The sequence below is a fragment of the Phascolarctos cinereus genome, unplaced genomic scaffold (assembly GCF_003287225.1).
Source record: "Phascolarctos cinereus isolate Bilbo 61053 unplaced genomic scaffold, phaCin_HiC Scaffold_726;HRSCAF=1367, whole genome shotgun sequence".
NCBI lineage: Eukaryota > Metazoa > Chordata > Mammalia > Diprotodontia > Phascolarctidae > Phascolarctos > Phascolarctos cinereus.
The window spans coordinates 171,532,629-171,552,782 of record NW_027556098.1 but is presented as its reverse complement, the minus strand read 5'-3'; the positions used below and the strand labels follow the sequence as shown (position 1 = coordinate 171,552,782).

The 20,154-nt window shown below is 35.9% G+C and overlaps 1 protein-coding gene and 1 pseudogene across 2 annotated transcripts in view; both read right to left on the bottom strand.

The window, feature by feature from the left end:
- MBD5 (methyl-CpG binding domain protein 5) overlaps positions 1 to 20,154 on the bottom strand; it is a 442,356-nt gene that overhangs the window by 31,071 nt on the left and 391,131 nt on the right. The window contains exons 11-13 of one of the 2 annotated variants that reach the window (XM_020984741.2): positions 5,250 to 6,275; positions 3,237 to 3,448; positions 232 to 1,440 (exon numbers count right to left, since the gene is read on the bottom strand). In XM_020984741.2, coding sequence (XP_020840400.1) covers positions 232 to 1,440; positions 3,237 to 3,448; positions 5,250 to 6,275 — 2,447 coding nt within the window. The remainder of the gene's footprint in view (positions 1 to 231; positions 1,441 to 3,236; positions 3,449 to 5,249; positions 6,276 to 20,154) is intronic. The other variant, XM_020984744.2, reaches the window with a different exon arrangement.
- LOC110207168 (large ribosomal subunit protein eL19 pseudogene) lies at positions 11,965 to 13,305 on the bottom strand (annotated as a pseudogene).

Genomic DNA, 20,154 nt, shown 5'->3' with positions numbered 1-20,154 from the left:
AGGCCCCTTGAACCTCCTCAGCTCTACAGACATTATTTATTAAAATGACACTCGTCATTTTGGTAACTACAATCATCTCTTCATTTATACTCCAATTTTGTGGGACAGCAACGAGTTAAGAAGAAACACAATTTCAACCATTATAAAACCAATCATAACAGTGACATCAAGCAACAGCTGATTGATAAACAAGGCTGGCACTGAAAATAAGTATAACATAGATTGATATACCTTCCCTTCCTCAGTGTTTTGTTGACATGAACTGTGAACTTCTTCTTCTCGTACTAATTTGCCAGGCCATGAAGTTAGTCCTTTGATTTGGCCCCAGACCAAGTCGCCAACATTAAACGTCCTTGGTCTATAATGTATTAACTCATTTGAAGAAGGGGACTCTGGGTTCCTTAGGTCATCTTCACTACTAATGCTTTTAGCGTCTGAAGGGCTAGGCACACACCCATTAATGCTTTTGGCATTAAAATCTCCATTAAAATGGAGATAGTCTTTAACTAGAGAACTTTCCAGGCTATTTGAGGAACTTGGAGATTGCTCCTCCATGACTAGGTCTTGCTTTGAAGCACTCAGCAATTCTCCAAACCCTCTGCTCTGTTGAGGCCTGTTTCCATTAATATGTGCACATCTTTCCACAGTGTTCTCCAGTCTCTCCTTAAAACTCATCATAGTTCTTTTGTAGTTGTTATACCTGAAATTTTCCTCCAACATTTTATCCCCTTGACAGTTTCTTTGTGGTAACAGAATTGGATGCTGTTCTCCTGGAAGTAATGGCAGTGTGGAGACATTATTGGGCCTTTCATGACAGGGACTACTGTGGATATGGGTTGAGTGATCTAAAAATTCCTCACACTTCCATCTGTTTATCTCTCCACTAGGACTTTGCTCTCCTTCCCACAGTTTTTTAGGTGTGTTGCAACCTGCTGATTTGAAATACTCAAATCCATCTCCCTCGCTTGCATTCTTCCCATGTTCCAGATTTTTTGGGAGGCGAGCCCCTCTTACATTCCTTAGCCTATTGTCGTGATCTGCACCACTAATGTTTCTTCCATGAATTACTGCACTGACAGCACTAGAGAGATTCAGTGGGTCACCAATTGAGGCAGTGAAGGCACTCATGGCACTCAGAGCTGGAATGGGGCTCATCTGAGTTGTACTGCTGACTGCAGTGGTGATGACAACCTGCATTCCTTTGCTTGCAGCATCTACAACAGCTTTGTAAATTGCATCTACTGAAGCATCCCCCTGACCAGCCACACTGAGGCTAGCCTTTGCTTGCTGTCCCAGTGTTGGCTCAGTCCTCTGTTGCAACTCGCAAGCTGTATCTTGGAAAGGAGGAAGTGGAGTGTTAGAATTCTCAGGAAGTGCTGTCAGACCACTTTGAGTGCTCATTCTTTTGTTCAGGAGAGCTGCATCTTCCTGCATTCTCACCTTAAAAAAATGCACAAAAGAAACAGTGAGAGAGAAACACTAGGGTCCTCACTGAGAGAAATTACATTGTCACATTTTAATTGATAATAAGGATGTTAAAATGAAGGAAATACAGAGATAATAAGGAGATTCAAAAAAATGAAACAATGACAACATAGAAAGGTGTAAGATAATATTTTGTTATTATGGGGCAGGTATTACAGTAAGAAAGGTCAGGGTTTTTTATTTTATTTTTAGGAATGTTAATGTTTTAGTTCTGACTAACAGCTCTATAGCAATCAACTTGGAGGGAAATAAATACAAAATGTTTGTAAGTGATTGCCCTAAAAACACTGTCATGTACTTTTTGATCAATGGTTTTAAGAGGGAAAGAACAAAAAGTCAGCATTGTTCAGATTCAAAAAGGGACCGGGCAATTTGAAACAAATGTTAATTCATTAAAATGTCTAGTTTTTCTAGAATAAATGAATGTTAGATCATCTTTTATTAAACAGTGAAATGTTATATCATTTGCAGTTCTGAAGTTTTTAGATAGAAATAATGTGAAATACTCTTAACAATTTTCCTAATTGTTCTATAACAGAGGTGACAAGTTTTAAAGAAGTGTGTTATCAACCCTGTATTACCACTGATTTATTGTCATCAATTTCTTGTGCCAAGTTAAGAAGTTATAAGGAAAGCATAAGAAAAGATAACTTTTAAAAAATATTTATTAAAAAAAATCAGATCAAGGACCTGATTTTACAAACTTAGGGAAAAAACCTGATAATCCAATTAATACAAAACCTTTCTATCATTTAAGATAAAACTTTTCTATTCATTCTAACTTTTCCCCTACAGCTGATGCTCCCTGGAACCTAAAACAATTAAGTTTTCCTGTTTTGCTTTATGGACAACACACCTAAGTTGTGTACTACCCTCTACACTAGTTGGTGTAGAGAACTAGTTAATGCAGAATTTGGAGACCAATCAGTGGACTGCTCCTCCTACTTACCTTTGGGGTGAAGGCAGGCCAGGTTCACAACTATGTTTTAGGGCTACACAATGGCCTACAATACTTAAGGCTGTTGGGAGGTGAGGGAATGAGGGAGGGTTAAGGACAAGACATTTTTCCAACTTTATAAAAACCCATTATGGATATTCCTCTGTGAATTTAGATTTCTTGTCCTCTTCCCCAACACGGAAAAGAGGCTGAAATATTTATAAGCTGTGATTCTTCTTTTTATTTACAACCCAATTCTTTATTTAATTAAATGTTTCCAAATATTTTGATTTTATTTTTTCTAATGCTAACATTATCCACTTTGATCACAAATATTTCCTTATTAGCATACTTTATAATGGCATATCAGTGTCTTATTACAGTTACTAACAGGTCTCAGAAGATTACAAAAATAATTCTAATAAAAGGAAGTAATACATTTCAATGTTTGATCACAGACATTGTTTCTTACTATAATTATCTAGGAAGGAAAGGCAGCACAGTCTAGTTCAGTCTACAGGGCTTAAAGTTCAAGACCTAGCTCTGATATTCACTAGACTTTGAGCAAATTATTCAACCATTCTGAATTTCAGTTTTTGGCTTGGCAAAATGAGGAACATAAAACGTGTGTAGCCTATTCTCAGGGCTGTTGTAAGGAAAGGATTTTATAATCTGAAAAACCCTATAAAATATGGGTTAACAAATTTTATTACTGCTACTACTATTACCACTCTTACTACTATGATTCCCCACTACCACCCCCACAACTGTACTAGTATTGTTATCAAGTATCAGGAAAATAACTAGAAAGTACCTGAAAGTTTTGAAAAAGACAAGCCATTGGATTTGAGCTGTTGCCTGGACCAGGAATTGTGGGCTGTCCTTGAAACGTCTGAAGGTTCTGGTACCCGTGGAGAAGTTGCTGCTGTTGCTGATTTGAAGGAAACATCTGATTGCTGTTTAATAGTGACTGTAGATGAGTCAGTTGATGGTTATTCAAAGTACTGTTTATTGACGACATGTCACCTGTAGTTTCAAAAACACAAAAATGTGAGTCAACAGGATTTATGGAAAAGTTCTCAAGCTTATGTTTGAGACCAGAGCCATTCCTGAATCAAATACTAAATGCTGGAATTACACAGGCAATCATTTCTTTTTTCCCTCTCTCAACTCTCAGAAAGATTTAAGGGATAACTGCACATGTTATTCACATCTTATAGGCACCACTTCTGATCACCCTTGCTTTTAATCTTCCATTTGACCAAAACTTGTAAAAATCTGAAGGGACTGTTTTACTAAAACTATTTTAAAAACTTCCTTAAAATTTCTGATGTTGTATTTAAAAGCTTTTAGAAACTATTAAAACATTAAGCTGCATGTCAATTGAACTATGAAAATATTAAGCTGCATGTCAATTTGTCCTCACTTGAAAATGCACCTGTGTAATATCTTTTACCTATCAAGTTCATTGGTAAAGCCCCAATCTTTAGTTGATGCCAAACAAAATTAAACAAACAATTTAGAAATCTGCATTTTGGGTAGGAAAAGTAAAAAAGTTATCACCTAAAAATATTTTAAAGTGAGATAGTAGGAAAAAAAAACTTTTCTTCATGATTATATATTTAAAATTTATTATGTAATCAGGTAGGGATAACTTAGCAAGTACATTTACTTTTTTTAAAAAGTTAATTTATTATTTTTAATTTGTGGAATAAAATAAGCATTTCCATAGCATACTGTAATAAAAAAGATGACTGCTCATGAAACTATAAATCTATTATTAAACTTACTTTTAATAACCTAAATTAACCTAATTTAAAATTGATACATGTACAATGATTCTGAGGTCAAGGTTTTAGGAATTCTCCTATAGCTTGAAACATATTGATTTCAGCTGAGCTTGGCAGCATATGCTTATAAGCCTAGCTACTGGGGAGACTGAGGGTGATAGGTTGGAGAGAGGGGACAGTAGTGGGCTGGAAATAGAACAGGTCAAAGCTCCCATGCTGATCAATAATGTGACTTCTACCTTGGATGAGATAGGGAGATCCAATCTTAAAAAAATATTGACCCTGTAACGCTTTTTAGCTCATTCAACAAGTAGACTCAATGAAGATGATTTTAATGTCAAAAACAGATTACTCTAACTAAATGCAAAATGCATGTCTAGAAATCTGAATCTATCTGCTAACACTTCTTTTTTTGTGTAGGGATGTACCTACATGAATAATTTTTTTTTAAAAACATAATTAACACACGAAAAAGATGTCTGAGGAAGGCTAGTGGCAACATCTATTGGGGCAGTTAACTGTTACCTTGTACAAGTTTGTATGTTAAGTGCTTTATATGTGATTTTGCAGGCTGCACACTTAAATTTTACTTATTTTAGGTTCCTTTGGACAAACATGCCTTCAAACTGTCCTGGTCCAAAGTGCAGGACTCGTACTAACCCTGTGATGCCACAATAAATACAAGTAAAATTAAAGGCTGGTTGTTAAAATGCACCTGTGTCTTAGTATTTGAAAACAATAGTTATCTAAGTATCGAATCATGGGAGTATTATATTTAGGTGGTATTAGAATTACTGGACAAAAGAAAACAAATTAAAAATGATATTTAAATATAGCTGGAATTAGGGAGGGGGAAAAAGTCATTTTAAAATGTGCACAATTACACTTGTGTGTTTTAGTTTTTAGTCTGTAAGCTATCTGTGACAAAACAAAAGCATGACTTACACTAGTGTGACAAAATGGAGTTTTTAAAAAGGAAAAAAGTAGAATTAAAAAAAAATCTCTTTTGTAAAAATCTGTGAAAACATTTAACTTACCAAGCAGACCCGTCCCCAGTAGAGGGTTAAGTAGCTGTGGCACCACAGAATTACTGTTGAGTTTAGTTGGACCAGGTGTATTCCCAGCATTATTAGATATGTTCAGCAATGTTTCTGCCATTGACACCACTGCTGTCCCACCAAGTGTTGAGACAGTCAGTGCTGCCACTGCTGATGATGTAGTGGTTGTGGTAGTGGTTGCCTGGGAGGAGGTTGCTATGGAAACCTCTGGATGATTAGCGGTGTTGCCCGATGCCGAGTTCAGGACACCTCCCAACAGCTGGGGATTCAAGGCCATTAATCCTGAGGCCCCAGTGACAGCAGGGAGGAGCAGGGGATTAGAAGTAGTGTCACTGCCTGAAAAGCTTGGTAAAGGGTTCCCCAAGGGGTTGGTTAAAAGGGTCTCAGCTCTGTTGCTGTCTGACTGACTGCTTGGCAAATGGTCTGGTGGGGTTGTCATCTGTGTTAATGAGGGTAAAGGGTTATTTTGCTGTTGCAACAGATCTGAGATGGTCAAATTGAAAGATGGCAGGGGAAGCATGGCAGCTGCTTGGGCTTGGTTCTGAAGCAGGGCGGCTAAGAGCTGAAAATGAACAGGTTGCAATACCTGCCCGTCCACGTCAGCGGAGAGAAAAGCTAAAGCAGCGTTTACATTCGGGTTGAGAAAACCTAAAGGGTTGAGGTTGACCTCAGACTTGCCTTCTCCTGCTGAAGGCTGCAGGATATTTAATAGATTCTGGTTTAGGAGATGCTGTTGATTCACTGGAAGAGAGATAGGTAGAGAACTGAGGAGGCTGGGGTTCAAAGGGTGCGGAAGATTGTTGTTCGAAGGGCTGTTTTGTGGAAAATGAAGTGCATGCTCCTGGCCAACAAAAGGAAAATCACTCCCAATGGGCAGCTGACTCTGCAGTGGGTTTCCTGCGGCAGTGGTAACTATAACACCATCTTGAAGAACAGATGTTGTCTTTGTGATGGCAGGTTGGTTGGTGCCAGCTATGGCTATGGATGATGATGGTCCTGAACCTCCTAAAATACAAAAGCAACCAAAATTAATTATGACTATTAAAGGAGAATGCACCATGATGGTTACAAATGAGAACCATTTCTAATAATCCAATACAGTAAAATCTCATAAATGTGAACTCATCACTTTGTAATGATGACAATAAGGTTACTTTTGCTCTTTGGAAAAAGAAAGAGCTACTTTAACTTATCCAAAGGACATGTCTTAAAGGACTTTACACATTACAAAATGTGTAATTTCAAGTAAATTTTAATTTTAGGATAGATGACAAGGCGCCTTTATTTTGCAGAATTTTGTTAGCAGTTCAAGTTACTACATGTATTTGGATATAACACAACTTAATTTTTTAAAGAACACAGCATAACTGTTGTTTTTTCCCCCAGCAGGTAAGTGGCTGTACATATGTATAAACAAAAAAAAACTGATGGGTATAGGTAAACTTATGAAAAGTTGTTCATTTGTAAGTGAAGTATGTTGTTCAACTTTGACACTTAAAATGATTATGAAGAAAGGAATGCTGCATGTCTCACAAAATTTTAACATGCATTCTTTCCCTCTGACTTGTTACAAAACGTCTGTCTTATGCCCCATGCACATATGCCCCATCCTCAAACTTTTTCAAATAGTAGACAGATTTTAGTGAGGTAGTAAAGACTTGTACATTTGAAGTTTCATATTTTATCAAATATTATATAGCTAACCATTATGAATCAGAAAATAGCACATTTTTTCTAACATTCTTTAGGTCCTAAAATAGTTTCACATAAATTATTTAAAATTTTTAACTGTTTCCTGATTTTTTTCTTTTTCCATTTATTTAATTAGATTACTGGGGGAAATATTTTTAGGAAAAGTAAGACTAACAGGTTTCACTAATTCTAATTGGCCTACCTTAAATACTCACAATTAATAAGGTCTGACTACATATTCTTTCTTATCTTAATAAATACTTATTGATGAATACTGATGATTTCATATTTTAAAATGAAAAGTTGCTTTGAATACTTATAAATATAATTTCATAGACAATTGACTAAAACATGTTATACTAATCTTCTAAAGAGTCATCCATAAAAGCTCTGCCTATATTTTCCATAATTTACATATCATAGATATTATATACATGTCATAGACTTATTACTATTGCATGTGTGATTTTTTAAAGAAGCTTATTTTTTTCATCAAATTGTAACCTACGCCTCAATATTTTTTAATTACAACTTTTGCTTCCTTCATTAAAACAGCTGTTTTTAAAAAATAATGTTGAACCAATATTAATATATACATATATAAACAACAGATTAAAAATATTTGTTTTACCTTAAAAGGTCAATAAAAATGGACAATTCAAATGTATCATCTTTTGTTGAAGTACTGAGACATCAGTACTTAGGAAACAGTAGCAAGGAATAGGAATATCTAAAGTGTTTTTATAGAAGGACTCTGGAGGGAATAGGGTAGGGAAAGACATATATTACGTCCACAGGTCATAAGTTTTTTAAAGCACACAAAGTAGATGGCTTAAAGAAAAGAAAAAGGAAAATAACCTTTTCTACAGATACATAAATATTTCTGAATTATTAAATGAAATAATTCTAGTCACACTGGGCATAGTACAAGAGAACCACTGAATGTTGACACGCGTATATAGTACAGAGCTCCTTAAAAATTAATTCTGGTTTGTTATAAAAGAAAAAAACATTTCATTATATGTTAAAGTCTACTACTTCTTTAATAAATACATGCTTAACAAAATTGTTTTTAGAAATCATCTTTTAAAATGTGACAAAAATAATTTACTGGCAATTATTATCACTTATATTTTTCATATCTTCTAAAATAATATTTAAATCTACACAGCATTTTTAAAGTAAAAAAATAACAAGTATATGGATAAAGTTTTATCTATGAAGATTTTTCACAAGTTACTTTATTCACCTTTTTTTGCCACCAACAAACCATCACACTTACGATTCAAAGGAGAAGCAATTTTTTTTATATTACTTAGAAAGTTCTCCAGCCAAAACTACTACAGGAATGAGGCCAGGGAAGATATAATCACTTGGGCAGACTTTTGTCTTATATTCATCAATGTGGTTTTTGTCATATGTTTTCAAATGGCTACTTACGTATTTCATCTGCTCATTCAGTGGATGATCTAGGGTTATTAACTAGTAGATTCAGGGGTTGATTATTATATACACTACTCTTTCAATAAAAAGTAATAATTAATATTTTTAATTAATAATAAATAATTTAGTAATTATAAAACCAATAAGGAAATTAAATATATTTTATAACACCACTTATGGAAATAATTTTGAGGTAATTTATCTTTTCAAATGTTTCCTCATCTAGCTGAAAATAATGATTTATACTAGCCCTCACATGTGTTTTTTTTATTTTTAATCTGGCCATTACCATTACTTATAATTATTTTCCTACCTATGATTACAGGGGCAGCCAGGTGGTGCAGCGCATAGAGCACTGGTAGTCAAAAAGACTTGACTTCAAATCTGGCCTCAGACACTTATTAGCTGTATGACCCTGGGCAAGTCACTTCACCCTGTTTGCCTCAGTTTCCTCATCTGCCAAATAAAGAAAGAAATGGCAAAACCACTCCAGTATCTTTGCCAAGAAAACCCCAAATGGGATCATGAAGAGTTGGACATGAGTGACAAATGACTGAACCACAACTGCAATACCACCACCCATGATTATTATACTTTTTAAGTTACTGCCAATGGATATAAAAGTTAATCAGTCATTTGAGGGCTGCCATGTGGAGGAGGGATTAGCTGTGCTCTGTTTGTCCCAAAGGGAACATTGAGTGGGAGATGTAAAGAAGTTCACATGGGCTTCACGTCAGGAGGACCTTTATAACATTTGTTCACTTGAATTGTTCAACAGTGAAAAAGGCTGCCTCAAGACACTGCAGGTTTGGGGGCAGCTAGGTGGTGCAGAGGATAGAGCACCGGCCATGGATTCAGGAGGACCTGAGTTCAAATCTGGCCTCAGACACGTAACACTTACTAGCTATGTGACTCTGGACAAGTCACTTAGCCCCCATTGCCCAACAACAACAACAACAAAAAAGACACTGCAGGTCTTCCCGTCTTGAAGGTCTTCTCTAAGGGGCTGGATGACTACTTGATCACATAAGGGAATTCCTTTTTGGGCAAAAAGTCTGGACTAGATGGCGCTGACATCTCTTTCAACTCTCAGATTCTGTGGTTCCGGAGTTTTGTATAACTACATACATTTGCTAATTTTAAAATACTGGATTCTTCTAGTTTGGTGGGATTCAAGGCATTGAAATGCTCAGTCCTATCTGTGATTTCTTGTAATATACCATAGCTAGGTAAACTTTACAGCAGGTAAACAGGTAAAATTAATAGAGATGAAATTCAAAACAATTCATTGCGATTCTCGGCAAAATTTGAAGGGAGAGGTTGAAACCACTGTTTAAAACTAGTGGTTTAATTTCATTAATAGACTTCATTTAACCATAGATAATTAAAAACTGACTGGTTCTTAGGCAGCTAGGTGGCGCTGTGGATAAAGTGCTGGGCCTGAAGTGAGGAAAACTTATCTTCCTGAATTTAAATCTGGATTCAGATACTTATTAACTGTGTAACCCTGGGCAAGTCTCTTAACCCTGTTTGCCTCAGTTCCCTATCTATAAAATGAGCTGGAGAAGGAAATGGCAAACTGCTTCAGTATCTTTATCAAGAAAACCCCTAAATGGGGTCACAAAAAGTTGGACGCTACTGAAAAATGATTGAACAGTAGGCAACATCATCTCAGTTTTCACCCTTTTTGACACCATTGATCATCCCCTCTGAATATTCTCTTCTCTTGAGGTTTTCCTGACACTGCCCCCTCCTGGTTCTTTTATATGTCTAACCATTATTCCTCATCCTCTTTTCTGGATTTTCCTCTAAGTAACATGCTCTAACTCTGGATGTATTCCAAGGTTCACTTGTGGGCCCTCTCCTCTCCCTTTATACTACCTCACTTGGTGATCGCATCAGCTACCAAGGGTTAAATTATCAACTTTACGCAGATGATTCTATCAACTTATCTAGCCCTAACTCTCTCCTGACTTCTAGTCTCATATCTTCAACTCTAATGAGATAGCCTACAGAATTTCAAACTCATCATATTTAAAACAGAACTCACCATCCTTCCTCCCAAACCCTCCTGTCTTCCAAACTTCCTTATTACTGTGGTGGGTACCAGCATCCTTCTGGCCACCTTCCAACCTCAGTGTCCTCCTTGCTTCCTCACCTGCACTAATCCTACAGACGCGATCTGTTGCTAAGTCACATTGTTTGTACTTTTACAACATGTCCCCATCTCTTCCTTCACGGTAACCAGCCTGCTGCAAGCTGTCTTCACCTCTTGCCTATTCTATTACAATTGCCTTCTGGTTGGTCTCCCTGTCTCTAGACTCTCTTCAAACAAGTCCAGCCTCCACTCAGTTGTCAAAGCAATTTTTCCACAGATCTGACCATGTCACCCCTCTATTAAATAAATTCCAGAGACTCCCCTTACTTCCATATTCAAATATCTTATTGCCCTCTGCGTATTCTACAACACAGTAACACAGACAGTTCTTTAAACAGCACTCCATGGCTTTGCAATGGCTGGCTCCTGTAGCTGGAAGGCTCTAATTCTTTAGCCCCACCTCCTGGGCTTCCCTCAAGACTGTTCATATCCCATCTTTTGGAAAAGGTGTTTCTTGGTGCCAACCATCCCCCCTATACTTATCTGCACGTTTTTTCTCTAAGGTGCTTGGCATAGTGCCTGGTACACAGAAAATACTTACTAAATACTTTTTGACAGACTGATTAGAATAAATTAATGTATCCAATTTTCATTATATTAACTTTTAAATTTGTTTTTTGAAACTCTGAGAAAAGAGAAAAGGTCCTCTATTATTACATCTGACTGTGTCGATGGGCCAGAACTGACTCAAACTACTATCATTATAAATCACTAAGGAAGTCTCATTTCTATCTTTCATGGCTTCACAAAACTTTGATGAAGCTTACTTTAAAATGTAAACTATTCTAGAAATAGTGGTGAAAAAGGGGGGTTTTAGTGCTAAAAATTGGCTCTTTCAGAGGTTTATCTGAGCTGCATATGAATGCTGGAGAAAAATGACATTTAACCCTCTTGTAATACTAGGAAAATGAATGGTTAGAAAATCAGAAAAGAGAAAAATCCAGGTTCTGAGAGGATGTTTGAAGGAGCTCAAATCAAAATGCAGAGATAAATTCACCAGGTGAGTCATCCACTTGTGAATTCCTGAAGCCACTTGTTCATTATTACTATCAGATTAAAAACAATGTATTCAACTAGAGTGAATTTTAATAACTAGATATGATTAGTAAGTAGTTGAATATTTTTTCATTCAATTTATTTTGAACTGTCACTTTATGGTAAAACTATTTCATATCTCTTTTCAAACATCCTCATGTGATCTGTTAAAATGTTTTTTTTTTTTTAAAGGTAGTGATCTGGAAAGGCTAACTTTTTTGTCCTTTCAGACTATGCTTCAGGAAACATCTTTGCATCTTATCTCATATTTAGAGATGGCTGCTATTTACTTGATGCAGATTAATTAGTATACACCTAGCAGTTAGATCCCTGATGGGAGGGGGAATTCAGTAACACTCTCCCTCCTTTGCTCCAATTACTGACCTCCCTGGCTTCCCTTAAGTCCCAATTGAAATCTCATCTTCTACAGGAAGTCTTTTCTTTTTTTTGACAATCTGCCAAGATTTATTGTGTAAGTCAAATAGAAGGGTACTATGTACAGAGGAGAAAGGGGAGGATCATTTCTTAGTCTCCTCCTCCTTGGACAAAGTCTTGATGATCTTAAGTCTTGATGATCTCCTCTTTTTTAGCCTGCAGATGCTCCTCCTGACGCTTTTGTGCTTCCTTGGTCTTAGACTAGCGAGCTTCAGCCTGGTCAGCCAAGAGCTTCGTCCAGGCCTTGTCTGCCTTCAGCTTATGAATGTGCTCTATGAGGATCTGCTTATCTTGAACACATTTCCCTTCACCTTCAAGTACAGGCTGTGGTACATACGGTGGGCAATCTTTTTTGATTCACGATATCTTCGGAGCAGATGGTACAGAATCCTCATTTGCCTCATCCAGGTCACCTTCTCAGACATACGAGCATTGGCAGTACCCTTTCTCTTACCATTGCCCATGTGCCTGCCCTTCCATCGAGTCAGAGTATTTTTCTGGCATCTGGCACGAGAATGCACAGTAACGGGTTTCCGGATGATCAGTCCATCTTTAATCCACTTCTGGATCTGGTGACAGGAACTGGCATTGGCAGTTTCATTGGTCTCATTGGGGTCAAGCCATACCTTCTTCTTTCTACATCTAAGGGCACTAGAGACAAGTCTCTTCTGAAGCCTGAGCATACTGCTGGCTGCAGCAGCAGCGCGGAAAAGGAAAGGAGAGGTACAGGAAGTCTTTTCAACTCTTCCTATTTTCAGTCCCTTCCCTCTGTTAATTTTTTCCTATTTATCTATATTTATCTATATATCTATATCTATGCACACACACAATAAATATATGTCCTACACATATTAATATATCCTATATGTGTTTACATATCCTATGTATGTGTATTTATATAGCCTCTATAAAATTCTAACTTCACTTGGATTGACATTTATTTGCATGTTGTATCCTCTACTACATTATAAGCTCCAGACAGGGACTGTCTTTTGCTTCTTTTTGTATCCCCAGCATTTAGCACAGTGCCTCACACATGCTGGGAACTTAAGAAATGTTTTCTGATGGATTCATATCAATAATTCTTCTGATTATTCCTCCAATGGAAGTTATACCTATTTCTACTTAACTTCCTCTGACCCTAAACTCTGTGTCAAGCAGTTAGTAACCTATAAGCAAACAAAGAAGTAGACCCTCAACTCATCATTTAACGAATAGTTATCGTATCTATTTGATAAATGTGGGGTAAACAGGATACACCTATAAAAGTTATATAGATGCCTCCATAACATACATTCCAACCTCACTTGGATTGACATCTGTTTGCATGTCATTTCTCCCATTAGATTGTAGCTCCTTCAGGGGAAGGGCTGTCTTTTATCTCTTTTTTGCAATTTGAGCACTAAGCTTAGTACCTGGCACAGTAGATGTTCAATAAATGTTGACTGATTGACTGAAATAAATCTTTAGAAAACAAAATATTATAATAGTGTTTCATGTAGACCAGCAGCAACACGCTATTTAATAATTAAGTGTGGACTCTGGGAGATAAAGTAGACTCCTAGATGCATACATTAAGAGAGGTAAGACCTCTTAGAGGTCTTCTAGTCCAACCCCCTCACTTCTTAATCAATCAATCAATCCATCAATCCATCAATCAATTGGCAAGTATTTACTAAGTCCTACTATATGTCAGTCACTGTACGTATGGTGAAAGAGAGGCCCACTGAGGTTAAAGGATTGACTTAAGATCACAGAGCCAGGATTCAAACCCAGATCCTCTGGCTCCAAATCAATATTCCTTCTACTATGTCAAAATACCATAAAGAGAAAAAAACCCCCACTAAAAACCCACCAAGCCAGTGGAAAACTACATAGTTAAGTTTTAAGAAATGACTAAAGGGCATTTAATAGGGCTTTATGTGATTTCACAGGACCATAGATTTAGAGCTGGAAGAACCTGTGAATGTCATTTAGTCCAATTTCTTATTATACAGAAAAGGAAACTGATATTCATAGAAGTATAGTTATCCCTTCTATATTGTGGGGGGTAGAGGCACAGCACACCCTGCCATCTGAAAAATCCGGGTAAAACTTTTTGGCCCTCCCTTAGTACCAGAGAAGAAGTCTGAATTTTTTCTTTTTCTTTCATGGGGTGTTTATAGTACCTTATAAAATTTGGGTTGATAGTATACAACATTATACACATATTTTATGCATTTCTGAGTTTCTAAACTTTTTCTGTGTTGTCTGCTGGCTTTTGCATGTTGTGTGCAACAAACCTCCCCCAAAATTCCCTTATTTAATTGCTTATGCTGACTCACGCATGTCATATGTGGAAGTGATAACTATAAAGTGATTTCTCCTAGGTCAGACAGGTATTAAGTGTCAAAGTTAGGAATTATATCACAATGCATTCTGGAAAAGGACTATGTAACTTTTCTTGGTTTCTCTTTAAATCACTCGTTAAAACAGGGACTTAAAACAGGATATTTGGAAGGATCAGACTAAAAAGCATAACCATCTTCATGCAATAATATGTACCTGAAAAGTGAAATAAATGGAATTTTATGATTGTTCCTGCTTTGGAAGTTAACGCTTGTTCTATTTAACTTTCTCTGACTCCAAACTCTGTGTCAAGCAGTAACCTATAGGCAATCAAAGAAATATACCCTAAACTCAGTGTTTATTTATTTATTTTTTTGGCTAGGCAATGGGGTTAAGTGACTTGCCCAGAGTCACACAGCTAGTAAGTGTTATGTGTCTGAGGCCAAATTTGAACTCAGGTCCTCCTGAATCCAGGGCCTGTGCTCTATCCACTGTGCCACCTAGCTGCCCCTCAACTCAGTGTTTAAAGACTAGCTGTCATGTCTATAATCACTCCTTAATTTATTGGTTTTACAATGTGTGTTTGTTAATATGCTGTTCTTAAAATAGGATATACCTATAGGTTTAGTTGTTTCAGTTGTATCTGACTCTTTAGGACCCCATTTGGGGTTTTCTTGGGAAAGATACTGGAGTGCTTTGCCATTTCCTTCTCCAGTTCATTTTACAGATGAGGAAACTGAGTCAAAGGGGGCTAAGTGATTTGCCCAGGGTCACATAGTTAGTGTCGAAGGCCTGATATGAACTCAGAAAAAAGAGTTTTCTTGACTTTAGACCCAGCATACTATCCTCTGTGATATCTAGCTGCCCTAATTATATCAATATTCCCTGTTTAAATGCATTTGTAATATCATGATGCCCTTTGTGGATCATTAAAAAGATGGCTAGTTTATTTCTAGAAAAGGAACCAATAAGGTCTGCAATACTTTAGGGAAAGACATGAATGTAAGAGGCAAGGTAAGGAGTTAGAGGAGACTGGAAGTAAAGAAACCTGATTTCCAGAAAGGTTATGACTTCTCTCAGTCAGGTCACTGTGTTAGTCAGTGGTGCAGATGAAACAAGAAGCTTGATTTTTCCGACTGCTGATCTGATTGACTTTCAGAACATGTGACAATAACAGGAAAAACCTTACATCCAAAAGCTACTGAAACTAAAAACCGTTGGCACTGTCTAGTGTTTACTGAAGTAACTCTACAATTGTCTACTGGTTATCTCTTGTAAGGCAGATGGACTAAAATAATACAATCAATTCTATCTTACCAATACATGTTACATAAAAATGTTCATAATGACAACGCTAGGTTCATATATAAACATATTTAAGCACAACACAAAGACGCATTAAACTTAAGAAACACATATCATTTTAGCATCTTTCAACTGGCATGTGAAAAAAAACTGGCACATGACTCTGAAATACATCTTGCATTAATTCAGTGAACCAGTTTGACAGTTTGTTTGTAGCAAAATATCATCAATTTAAAAAATTATGCCCCAAGGTAAAGGCAGAATAGCCCCTTTTGTACTACTTTGAAACACAGCCAGAGCTGTAAAGTTTATTATCACTATAGTTAAATACATGAGATTAAATGTAGTTTCAGTATTTGATTAAAGAATGAGCAGGAGTGATTCTTAACTCAGTGATAAACTATAGGTGCTGTTTGGTTTGAGTGCAAATATTTTCAACAGTAATTATTAAACGATCAATCCCAATTCCTAACAGAACTTTCCCCTTCATTCATCTAAATCTAGATGTGAATGAATGAAAAGTTATCACTATATGAAGTCTTATTCTTTCCTTAATCGGCGCTAAACTAAGGTCAGCCAGCCCAAACCCAGACTCTTACTTAGCCTTTCTGTGCCTTTATCTCCTTATCTGAGTAAAGAAAAGGCAACTAATTCTCCCTCATGGAGTTATTCTGAAAGTGAATAAACTAAGAACACTGAAGTCAAATGTGAATATTGATTCCTATACACTTTTTCAGAGTCTATTCTAACAATAAAGAGGTGGAAAAGGATGAGATTTGGAGCTGGAAAAGGCCTTAGGATCACTGTCACTGGCCTTTGGAAATGTAGGTCTAAAATGGGAGAAAAGACTGGGTATGGAAATGTGTAGATTTGAGAATGGTCCCCACAGTGGTGATAATGAAAGCAATTAGGATCCACATCCCCCACAGAGAAAGGGAGGAAGAGTACATGATAGAGCCTCCAGACCGGCTCAAAGAATTACTCAAATCCCAAGTCTTGACTAGTTTATGACAGTCAGTCATGTGGTTAGTAAAAAGAGTGCTAGACTGGGAGTCAGTCTAGTTCACCAAAATTCAGTTATTTGGAACTTGGCTCCTTTAAAGACTGAAGTTGGACCAGTTTTTATCTAAGATCTTTTTAAAGCTTTCCTATTTACCTTGCAAGTACAATCTTTCTTTTATCGTCTGCGGAGTCGCATCATTTAAAGGTCACCTTACGTGCCACCCTTCGTGAAGTCTAACCTGAGTAAGTGCTGCAGGTCAGTGATAAAAAATCCACTCAAACACAGTGGTGGATTGACAAGTGGTCAATTTTAGGAAGTTCTAGTATAGTTTATCTTTATTGACCTACTATCCTAAAACTCCCCTTTCCAATTCTAAGCACATAACAGGTCAGAGATGAATGGTGAAGATTTGGAAAGTTGGATGGAAGCTGAAATGACTGCCTCAAGCTTCAGCTCAAAGCCTCCCTTCTGCAGGAGGCCTGTTCTGGTGGGGTCAGCACACTGCCTCCTACCCTCTCTGTATATATTTTGTATCTGCCTACTTATTTACATGCTATCTCCTTCATTAGAATGTGAGCTCATTAAGAGCAGGGGCTATTTTAACCTTTCTTTGTATAGCCAGTGTTCAGCACAAAACGTGGTATATATTAATTACTTAATAAATGCTTTTTATTGATTGATTTTATTAAGTCAATGTAGTACTGGATTTGGAGTTGGAGGAACTGGCTTCAAATTCCAGCTGTGTCTACCTACATGACCTTGGCCAAGTTACTTCACATGTATGGGCCTCAGTTTCCTCACCTATAAAATGAGATGTTGGGCTAGCTGGCCTCTAAAACTCCTTCCAGATAAATCTACGATCCCATGAACTACAGTACTATCTCTTTGATGTGATAGGAATTCAGCGTAGCACACATTGTATGTATGTCTAAGCTAATTATATACAATGATAGTACTTTAAGTAGCTTTACTATAAATGAAGAGATCATGGCACATGAAACAATTACCAAATATGGATTGTTAAAAGAGCTGTGTTAGTAATTAAACATATTTACTTTCATATAAATATCTACTTTAGGTCCACAGATAATTAGCAAGTGACTTTATTAGGTTAATTTAAAAAATCTACTGACAATATAATAAAAGAAATGCTTTCCAGTAATTGACATTTGCTTGGATATATTAATATAATTTTTATTTTTGTCTTTTTTATTTATTCCTAAACTTAAATACTTTCTTTTAATAACTGATTTTTAACTAGCATGTTCTGACACTGTGTGAATCACCACTTATAGGTCAGGTATTTTTCAAAGAAAGTACAAAATGAGAAAAAAAAAAGAGATAGGTACAAAAAATGAAATTCTACATATAAATATTAAAGAAAGTTAGAATGTAAAAGTTGGTTCTATATATTAGAGAAACCAAAACATTGATGGATTAACAAAAGTAAACAAAACCAAAGAAGATGAGATAATGTTAAAAGCTAAAAAGGACAGTACCCCAAAAGGACTAACCAATCCTGATTTAAATAATGAAATGTGTGTTCATTTTATCTACATAGTTTTAATTGGAGTCAGGGACTTTATGTAACTGCAGCCTATTCTATGTACAGGGCCAGTTTTTCATTTGTGTAGCTCTACTGCAGAATTATCTGCAAAAGGATATGAACCTTGGACAAGATCCCTTTAGGGATTTTCATACTGTAACTCATCAAAGACTACATTTCATATGCTGTCAAACACCAAGAATATGAAATTGATTATTGTATGCTTAGATATTTCTTGAACCTTATATTCTATTTCAGCTAAACACAAGAGGGCAGTGAACAGATCTTTTTAAAAACTGTACAACAAAAGTAACAGCAATATTGTAAGATGAGCAGCTGTGAGTGACTTGGCTATTCTCAGCAATGCAACAATCCAAGACAGCTCTGAAGGGCTTATGATCAAAAATACTATCCATCCCCAGAGAAAGAACTGATGGTGTCTGAATACAGATTGAAACATACTTTTTTTTTAAACTTTCTTTATTTCTCTTGAATTTTTTTCTTATCTATAGTTTCTCTCACAATATGACTATTATGGATATGTTTTACATGACGACCTACACTGCATATATAACCTATATTGAATTGTTTGCCTTATCAATGACAGGTGGGGTGGGGAGAGATGAAGGGAGAGAATTTGGAACTCAAAGTTTTAAAAACAAATATTAAAAATTGTTTTTACATGTAACTGGAGAAAAATAAAATTCTAAGTAAAATCTAAAAAAACCCCGTATAACAAAAAACCATATAGTTGACTGCTGTGGATGGCAGCATGTCTTACAACAACAGAGAGAAAATATCTGATTTCAGCAGTAACAACAAATAAAAGTAGCTGATGACACTTTTTCCAAGATAGTAAAATATAAATATACAAACACATATACACCTTTTAAAATAGTAACAGCATCACTGATTCCCATATACAGTTGTTTACCTAAAACCATTGTTTTTGTAACCAGGAAAATCAGTTCCAGAAAATACCAGTTAAACATAAAACATAGAAAGTATAAATACTAAGTGAAAATGACAATGAAACAGCAAGCTGTCTTGTGGATGACTCAATGATTCTAAACCACAAAATAAAAAGCATAAAAATACTCTGGGTATGTGTGTGTGTATATGTATGTGTATATGTATACATACATATCTCAGATATCCTGCCTACTTTCTACTATAAGTCCTAAATGCTCCTAGTGTTAATTTTGCTTCTTCTTTCCAACATTTTTAAGGCTTAACAGATTTGCATGAATTCGCTGATTTCTTAGCTGATTTTATGTTTAATATAAGTAGTTGAAAGTGATTCTTCATCATTTCACTACTTTTTAAGATTATAAAAAGAAAAAAAAAGAAAAAAAAACCTTGGTTCATTACCTCTATTTATTTTTGTACTACTAAGCATGGTGTCTATTGCTTTTTTTTTTTAAATCCGACTCTTCCCTTTACTTCTTTTTCATTATAATGGAAACCTCCAATTTTGCATTTTAAAATAATATGAACAGCCAATATTCTCTGCAAATTTTATGAGAAAAATGAGGATAAAGGATAGTAGAGTAGCAAAGGAAAAAGATATGAATTTCTATAGCCCTTTCACCATCTTTTATATTCATTTATTTATCTATCTGCTCTTGGTTAGTATCAATAAAAATATAAAGCTATTTCCTTTTCTTTGAATTTTTCAAGATGAGCTACATTTATCTGAAAATATCTCTCTGTTAGCGAAGAAGGTTTTTATGTTGGGATGAACAAAATCAAATAACAGAAAACCTTGCCTTGCTCCTTTTGAATTTTAGCAATTTGGAAGCTACATAACTAATTAAAAAACAAAACGATTAAATCAACACAGATTATTTTAAAAAAGCAAAAAACCAAACCAAACAAAAACCCTGACCAACAAGGGTTGTTGTCAGAATCTAACAAGGTAAGGTATGCAAAACATTTT